The 9,183-nt window shown below is 34.8% G+C and overlaps 2 protein-coding genes across 2 annotated transcripts; one reads left to right on the top strand and one right to left on the bottom strand.

Annotated features, from left to right (window-relative positions):
• The first annotated feature begins 681 nt into the window (after window positions 1-681).
• Window positions 682-3,817, top strand: LOC110806503 (annexin D2-like). Its single transcript, XM_022031395.2, has 5 exons — window positions 682-846; window positions 1,722-1,867; window positions 2,088-2,306; window positions 2,634-2,846; window positions 3,333-3,817. Exons 1-5 carry the CDS (start codon window positions 771-773, stop codon window positions 3,627-3,629), a joined length of 951 nt encoding a protein of 316 aa, XP_021887087.1. The 5' UTR covers window positions 682-770; the 3' UTR covers window positions 3,630-3,817.
• Window positions 3,698-8,492, bottom strand: LOC110806509 (hematological/neurological-like protein). Its single transcript, XM_088221993.1, has 5 exons — window positions 8,196-8,492; window positions 7,990-8,063; window positions 6,688-6,802; window positions 6,281-6,595; window positions 3,698-5,638 (listed from the first exon to the last, which is right to left on the bottom strand). Exons 1-5 carry the CDS (start codon window positions 8,322-8,324, stop codon window positions 5,366-5,368), a joined length of 906 nt encoding a protein of 301 aa, XP_088078119.1. The 5' UTR covers window positions 8,325-8,492; the 3' UTR covers window positions 3,698-5,365.
• Between the last annotated feature and the right edge of the window lie 691 nt (window positions 8,493-9,183).

The following is a 9,183-nucleotide window of genomic DNA, read 5'->3' as shown; positions in this document are numbered from 1 at the left end:
CCAAGGAAAACGTGAAATAGACTGAAATTGCTGGCCACTCAACCATCCCGCCAATCACGTAAAGATATTGTTTTATAAGTGTTTTCTAATTTTATTTTTTCACTATTTTATTTTTATTTTATTTTTTTACTTTTACTTATTTATAAAATTAAGTGGGTATGTGTAATTGTTTATTTGTTATTTGGAACACATTTGGTAATAATAAAATGTAAAATATTTATCATGCGTCAAAAAATAATATTGAGTATAAAAAGTAAACAATTATTTCTTAATTTTTTAAAATCTTTAATATATTAGTTATTTATTGTTTTAGAATTTACAATGATTAGTTTTAGCTAAATATGTAATAATTTATTTTTAAAATTAATGCACAAATATGAATATCTTATCTTAAACACATTTATTTCAGCCTTCCACATTTGTGTTAACTTACTTTACACGAGGCTTATAGTGCACCGTACAACTGGATTACGTTTGAGCCTATTTTATTAGGCAAAAATTATTCTTCACACTATTTTTGACCCAATTTAATTTTTATTTTAAGCAAGAAAGTAAAATGATTTAATTTTCCTTTTTAAAAAATTATCTGATTGGTTTTTTTTTTATTTTTTATTTTTTCTTTTTTTCTTTTCCCGCAAAAATGAATCTTCTTGCATTATTATAAAGTAATGCAAAGAGTCTCTCTCCTTTTACACATCGTTTCCCATTCACCACATTCACCAAACGCTATGCACACAGAGAGTTAGGGGAGAAATTCAGTGAGCAGAAAAATGGCGACTCTTCAAGTCCCTGCCAATGTTCCTTCTCCAGCTGAGGACGCCGACCAGCTTCACAAGGCTTTTCAAGGTCTTCTTCCTGTATATACGAACATATATATATATATATATATATTGTTCACTGAAGTTTTATTTTTATTGGCTTGTTCTTGTCATTGACGTCAGATCGTTGATCATCTGTGTCTGCTCTCTTGATTGATGTATTTGGTTTCCTGTTACATCTTGTTTTCCACGATGATCCTTTCGCGATCACTCGTACTATTTGTGGGGATTGGAGTACTTTTCATGTTTACAGTTCAGATTAAGTTGCATATCGTCATGATCGATTTCTTGTGAGTGGCTTTTTTGACATCTTAAGTTACTGTCTTTTGGGTTATATTTTGTTTTAATACTGTTATTATATGGTTCATTTGTTGATTTTGATCTGCATTGTTGAAGGTCTCTCTTTGCTGAGTGGTAAATGGCAATGTGTTTCTTCTGATCATCGCCTTTTTTGGGAATCATTGTTCTGGAATATTTTTTATGCTCACAGTTAAAATGTTGGTGATCTATAGTGTTAGATCTGTTCGGGATTTGCATATACTGCAGTGTCAAAGGTTCTTGACACCCTTATTCTACTAATTTACTTCATTAGATTTGCTCTTTTTCTCCTTTCTGTAATTTTGATTTAAGAAATTTTCATTTTGATCGAGTAATTTATATATCACTCTTATGACTTCTGATCTTTGATTGATCTAAAGTCATACGCCAGAATACATCTTGTTGAGTTCCAGTTAGTTGAAAGTGAAAACTGTCTAGGATTTACTGGAAATGATTCAAGGTGAAATTCAGTCTATTTTATGTAGATTCGAATAAAGCACGAGTAATGTATAGCAATCAATGAACACTTTTTAGAGTTTAATGTCCTTGGTATGGTTTTATAACAGTTTTGATCACTATTCGCAGGATGGGGCACGAACGAGGGATTGATTATATCCATATTAGCACATAGGAATGCAGCACAACGCAACTTAATACGACAAACTTATGCTGAAACATATGGTGAAGATCTTCTGAAAGCACTTGATAAAGAGCTTTCAAGTGACTTTGAGGTCAGATTCCGACCATCTTTTGATAGACTGATGATGTATTTATCCAGTTTTGTTATCCAATTAGAATGCTCATGAAGGTTCATATTTCTTTATCTTTGTTATGTTTTTTAGAGTTTATCAGGACATGAACTGAAGTGGCAATTGCATTCATGTTAAGAGACTGGCTAATACTTGCTTTCTTTTTTTCTTTTCCTTCTTAACAATTTGTTTGGCTGAACAGCGAGCTGTACTGTTATGGACATTGGATCCACCAGAACGTGATGCTTATTTGGCTAATGAATCCACAAAGAGGTTTACTTCAAGCAATTGGGTTCTTTTGGAGATAGCTTGCACCAGGTCCTCTCTTGAGTTATTCAAGGTCAAGCAGGCATACCATGCTCGCTATAAGAGGTCACTTGAGGAAGATGTTGCATATCACACAAAAGGAGATTTTCGCAAGGTACTTCCTTAAGCTTCTTAATTTTAAATAAAACAATCATGCTCGTTTCTTGGGGTTGAGATTTTCCGTGAAGCAGGTGTTCTTACTGTAAAATCTAATTGGGGGATATTTCCTCCTTTAATAACTGGCTTTTTTATCGAAAGAACAGACGAACATAACAGTTAAATGAGATTTAATGGTATCCTTATATCACTGTTGCTCTTTCAGGGAGCTTGATTTCAGCCAATTGTGGCTAGTACCAGCAATTCGAATTAATGTCTACTAGGATTATTGGTGATTGCAATTCCAGATCGAGACTAAGTCATGTGTTGATTTTTTCTCTTGCAGCTTTTGGTTCCTCTTGTGAGCACATTCCGATATGAGGGAGAGGAGGTGAATATGACACTGGCTAAAAATGAGGCCAAGACACTTCATGAGAAAATCTCAGACAAGGCTTACAATGATGAGGAGGTCATTAGGATAATCAGTACAAGGAGCAAGGCACAGCTCAATGCAACGCTTAACCACTACAACAATGGGTATGGGAATGCTATCAACAAGGTACTTACATCTCAATTTATTGTCTTCACGAGCAACAGCACACTAACTGTCACAATATGATGACCCATTTATAAGATTTTTAGTCTCAACACTAGTATATTGGATAAGTAATATCCTTTACTTCCTTGGTGTTAGCTAATTTAATTGCTAAAATCCCTTTTGCTGCATAAGAACTGAGATTGGATTTAATTAGTATCTATATTTGAGAGGGGGGGACAAGAGGGCTAAGGAAAGAACAGGTTTATCTCCCCCTGTGGAATCTGCTTGTTTGGCCTTATAGTACCTGTGCTATGAATATAATTGAACTATCTTTCTCATAATGCATCTTGATCTTACGAGATTAAATACACCCGCAGATCTTTCATTGTGAATTTAGATTCATCCCTCCTGTAGAGGGTACTTTACCTTGATCCAATTATTTATATTTTCTGTTCTTTTGACTTGGTTGTTAATTTATCATATTGCATAAAACTATCCATAATGCAGGATCTGAAGAGTGATCCAAAGGATGAGTACCTTCAACTACTGAGGGCAGCAATCAAGTGCTTGACTTGTCCGGAGAAGTACTTCGAGAAGCTTTTGCGTCTGGCCATCAACAAGATGGGGACTGACGAATGGGCTCTGACCCGGGTTATCACTACTCGAGCAGAGATTGACATGCAGCGCATCAAAGAGGAATACCAGCGGAGAAACAGCGTGCCTCTGGATCGTGCAATTGCTAAAGACACTACCGGGAACTATGAGAAAATGCTCCTTGCCCTGATCGGGCATGGAGATGCTTGAGCATTTGGCTATGGAGATGGTTTATTATCTGGCTGTCTACAAGCCATCTTTATTTGACTAGCTATGTGTTTTTCTTTTTTTTTTTTTTTTGGGGGTTCTGTCCTTCGTTTAATAAAATATGGTATGATGATGGCTCGACCGGATGTAGACAGTAAAGTTTTATTTATAAAAAATGGTGTTTTATGAGATGCCTGCAACTTTTTATGACAATTAATTCTTTTACGTATTCTATCATACCTGTCCAAGTGGATGAATGATGGCGCTTTTATAAAGTGCAGCAGGATGTGGACTGTCAATTTGTTAGTCTCTTTTTCCCCTCTAAGAAAAAGAGAGGCAATGAATAAATAAATAAAATGAAAATTATCCCCATGAATCTTGATTACTATTGCCCGAGTGACAACCAATTTGTAATAAATGAACAAATTAACTTTTGAGCATATCAAGATTCAAGAAGCTTCAAGAGAGAGAGAGAGAGAGAGAGAGAGAGAGAGAGAGAGAGTGGGGAAGAAAGAGAAGCTGTTATTCAACTTGATGGACAAAGTTCTCTCGTACAAAGCTTAACGAAGTGTATACTTTCAACCCTCTATTCCTCCCCTTACAACAATAAAAATAAACTGAATAAGTAAATTACAGCTGATAACATACTAACATAAGACTCTCCCTCAACAGTCTATTATTATGGATGTTAATCATAGACATCTTGGATAACAAAAAGAGAAAAGAACTTGAGGGCACCGGCTTAGTAAAGAGAATCAACCAGCTGATGTTCAGACTCGATAGGGAAGAATTTCAATAACATCCAACAATAAACTATCTATCACAAAGTGATAATTAATTTCTACATGTTTGTTTGGTCTGTCTCATGAAAAATGAGATTGATGGCAATGTATATGATTGCCTAATTGTCACAAATCAAAATAATTAGAGAAGAAATAACAATTCTACATGTCAATATCGACAACAATAAAATTTATAACAAGATGAAAATTCATCAACCTAAAAAAGTCACTCTATCCCTTGAAAAAGTCCTTAAAAAAGTCTTTTGACGCCCTATCTATTTATCTTTATCTTATCCTCTCTTTTTCTATTTTTTTAGTTCTTCAAAATTTATTATCTTTTTTCATTCATCCTATTACCACCAAAGTCATAAAGAAGTTGCTTGATCCATAAGAGCTGCTTTTTGTTTTTTTGCTTTTTTTTTTTTTTTTTTTTTTTTTACTTAAGGGCCCAATTGGAGACGACCCCAGGCCTAAATTCCTTTAGGCGGAAGAGCCTGGACCGTGCATAGCACATGTTGCCCCCAGGATTACGACCCAAGCCAGTCACTACATGCTCTGAAGAATAAACTCAACAAGAGAGAGAGATCATTCAAATCTGCTAACATGGTTTTGAGAAAGAAAAAGAAGGAATTATTCAATCTCCTGTTCATCGGGTCCTAAACTAGATAATGTCAGACTGAACACATGCTACATTAGAAACTGATCAACCACAAAGTTGTTGAAATCGCAGCTCAAATTAGCATTAACTCTGAACATCTTGATTCTTGATCTAAATTATATCAACCAACACCAACTGTGGAAAACAACAAAGTGTCTCTTCTCTGCCCGATGCTGATCGTTCTCGAGCCGAAGGATCCTTCAACAGTCAAACACACAGACAATAGTGGGATGGATACACGTAAAGAGTCTTTTACTGATAGTAGTGCAGAAGAATAGAGTTAAAAATTGTTTGGGAAGTTAAACCAAGGCTATGCTGCTTTCACCACCAGGGGGCTTTCGTACACCTCCAAAATAGTCACGAGATGCCGCTTTCCCATCGGCAAAAATGTCATTGCCGCTCATTTCTTTCAGTTTTGCAGAGCTCAGAGGCTTTTCAGCAGAACCTGGAGGAACATCTCCTTTGAAGATATTGTTGCCTGTTAACTCTGCAAATTTCTGGTTATGTATTTTCTTTGTTGTCTTGACAACAGGTTCTTCGCTGAAAAGGATATTGCTCTGACCTCCAGCAGGCTATGGAAATTGGAAAAAGACTATCAAATATAAATAATGTAAACTGACTACAAAAATGCATTGTATCTGCAAATTGATGCATCCGTAATGCAGCTAAACTTGAACATCAAACCTTTCAAAAAGAGAACCAGAGACGGGGATCCTAATTGCAGGATTCTATTCAAAACATGCTGCTGGTAAGAAGTACAGAAATGAAATTCAGAACAAGAAAATGATGCAATTTAGTTATCTGAAATCAAACTGATTAGGATGGTTGATAAAATCCTAGAATAACCTTGGCATCCACTGGAAGCTTGAGGAATGAATTTCAGAGAAGAAGATTCATGTAACTTTATGTTTTCTGATCTTGGGGAGCAAAATAAACAAGTACATAAAATATCATCCATTCAGGTTCACTATTGTAATAAAAATTTCAGAAGCTTCTAAAGGATTATAGAAACATTTAATTTCATCTAACCCGGGCTTTAGACTAAATGTGCTTCAAATTGACCATCCTAAGCAAGGGCATCTGAGAACATATAGAACTTAACATACTTTCTTCATATAATTCCTAAATAGGAGATACTACCACTGACTTAATATTTCAGAGTGGAAATTTATATGGAACAGAAAAGGATTTTCAGAGCCTGAAAGAATACTCACATTAGAAACTTTGACAGATGTGCGTATGTTCCGAGGTGCAGGTTCACCCATATCTTTGCTTTCTTTTGATTCCAGAGAGCGTGTAATAGTTGCTGATCGAGGCTGAATTTCTGGAGGGGGACCAAAAATGTCATGTCCACTGATCTCTTTGATCTTCGCATTTGATATTTGCTTCTTATTCTTTGAGTCCGAGTCAGTTTGCAGTGTCCCACTTAACTCTCGTTGCTTTGCCACCTCAGGGATAGAGGTAGGTTTCTTCGGGGAAATTCTACCATCAGCACTAAATGATATTTGGCTAATTCCATTCACTGCTTGCTGACAATTACAAAGGCAATTACGATAGTGAAATGGTACCGCCTAAGCATGTATGCAAAATAACAGCCTGAATGTCAAGATCAAACATGTACCTGATAAATGCGCAGACCTGTCCTATTGGTAGCATCAGATTCAGATGCATTATTACCATCGGAAAATATGCCACTACCTGTCATCTCTTTTAGTTTATACCCTGAGCAAGGCTTCCTGAAATGACAACAGAGGGCAATTCGAGGAGGAGTAAAAGAGATGCTATCATAAAAATCATGGCAATAGTTGAGAAAATTAGTAGGAGATGCAGATCCGTTGTCTGAATACAGAAATCAAATAGAAGATTTTGGAGCCTGGAACAGTTGAACAGGCACAAGAAAGATTACAGAACTTTTAAGACTTCAACCTCTTAATAAGAGCTTACGCACAAACAAGAATAATTCATTTGCCCTAAATTCAAGCTTTCGAGGATCCTAATATGAGCTCCATCATATGAAGAACAACAAAAAGGAAGTTGTATAACAAGCAGAGTAAGGGCAATCGGATATCAATAATAATTTCCAATTTACTTTTTTTTTTAGAAGATAATTTACTTCAACTTGGAAACAAAGAACCCGAATCCAAGGATATTAATAAAAGTGACCCCTCTGAGTTGAATAACAAAGATGCAATTTAACCAACACAGTACAAAGGCTTTCAGGTGAGCCAGAATCATTATACCTCAAAGTTGACACTTTATTGGGTAAAGACATATATTACGAGAACAGGTCTACTTAATTAAAAATTGAATTCCTCACTATGCTTATGTCGCATGTATTATTATCATTGCACGCATTATTACCCTTAGAAACTAAATACTAAATGAAGTTAAAACGAGAAACTAAGCGGTCCTATTAATTGCTCTTATTATTGGATCAATCCTATTTCAAGTTTGAGAAAATCTGAAATTAAGTAAATTAACCAATTAATTATAACATAAGGCCCATCGCGTAAACTGCCACATCTTGAGAAAACAGATCACAAACATTCACAGCTGAATGCAAAATAGCTTATTTAACATCTGCAAAAATGGAGATATTTGTATATTATTAAAGAAAGGAAACAGCTAATGTAGATCGAAAAATGGATAAAACAAACAGGTAAGAAGAAAAATCTTTAGAAAAAAGAAAGATGTATGAGATCTGATTCCATGTTCAAACAAACAACAAAAAAATCAAATCTTAACAAAATCACTAAATGCCAAAACTATAGCTTTTTTTTAAAAAAAGATAAGATAAATTACAAGCTTTTCAGGGGAAAAAAAAACTCGTGGCTTCATTGAAAACAAAAACAAAAAACACGAATCATAATCAACAACAACAAGAAGATCCTAGATTTAGAGATAAAATAGGAACAGATCTTACGTTTTCAAGAGAGCCTCGGCTTCCTTGTCGGAGACTTGACCTCCAAATAGCACTTTGCTAATTCCATCAGACGGCTGAGAATGCACAGCATACATCTCAATATCAACCCCTTCTCAGCAGAAGAAAACAAACCAAAAAGAAGAAACATTCTGAAAACACCAAACATTAAGCGCTCTACGTACAAATAAGGAAGTAAATAGCAGTACCTGGTGAGAGCGAGCGCTTGAGCGGTGGCCGGTGGCGGAGGCTGGAGATTCTCGGGGAGCGGCCTCGGACCACGTGAGCAGATCGGAGGTATTGGTATGCGACTTCCTAACCGGGGTCGTTTTCTCCATTTTGATCGCTGTGTGTCTCTGTTCTCCTCCTCTCCTGGTTTATTTTGCTGTTGGGAAGGGACAGTGAGTGTTGACCGCCCTTTCCAATCTCAAGCTTTTGTGTTCGTTTGAAGATATTTTTATTTCTAATTTTGAAATTATATCACAGAGTCCTCAGAAAAAGAAAAAGCAAAAAAGAGAAGAAAAAAGAAGTGTATATCACGAGTTTTGAAAATGAGATCTTTTTTTTTTTTTTTTTTTTTTGGAAATTGAAAAGATAAACGACAAATCTCACAACAACTTTTTAATTTTTTAAAAATAAAAATATTAATTATTTTTAACATGATTACAAAAAAAAATGAATATTTAGTTTAAACTATAATTATTTTCTAAAAATAGCTAACAAAGTTTTGAGAACTCTTTGCACTTGCCTCATTTATGTTTTTTTTTTAAATTAATGTTATTTCTTTGTGGTAATTAAATAATTATTTGTGATAAAAAATATTTTATCCATCTATTTGGAGTATCTTCTATTATTTTTGTATTTTAAAAGTTTTTTGTAACGATTCTAAAAATTTAAAAAGGAAATATATATAAAAAATATAAATGCGGAAGCGAAATAAAAAATTCTGGTTAATATCCCTTACACAATAACTTAAACGTACTAATAATACCGAAAATAAGTTCTCTAAAGGAAAATACAGGAAATGAAAGACTATAAAATAAACTAATAAATATCTAGGTATCTATTCGCCGTCTTCTTGTAGATCGGGATCGGGAACCAAGTCATCCTGATATGAAATGGTTAAGTAAGGAATGAGATACACTAACCCAATAAATACATCACACTATATTACTGTCACAGAAATAAATGTTGGTA

This window comes from Carica papaya, chromosome 6, assembly GCF_054855325.1.
Source record: "Carica papaya isolate Zhongbai chromosome 6, ASM5485532v1, whole genome shotgun sequence".
Classification (NCBI taxonomy): Eukaryota; Viridiplantae; Streptophyta; class Magnoliopsida; order Brassicales; family Caricaceae; genus Carica; species Carica papaya.
Note: the sequence above shows the minus strand (reverse complement) of the source record. Positions and strands in the feature narration are given on the sequence as shown.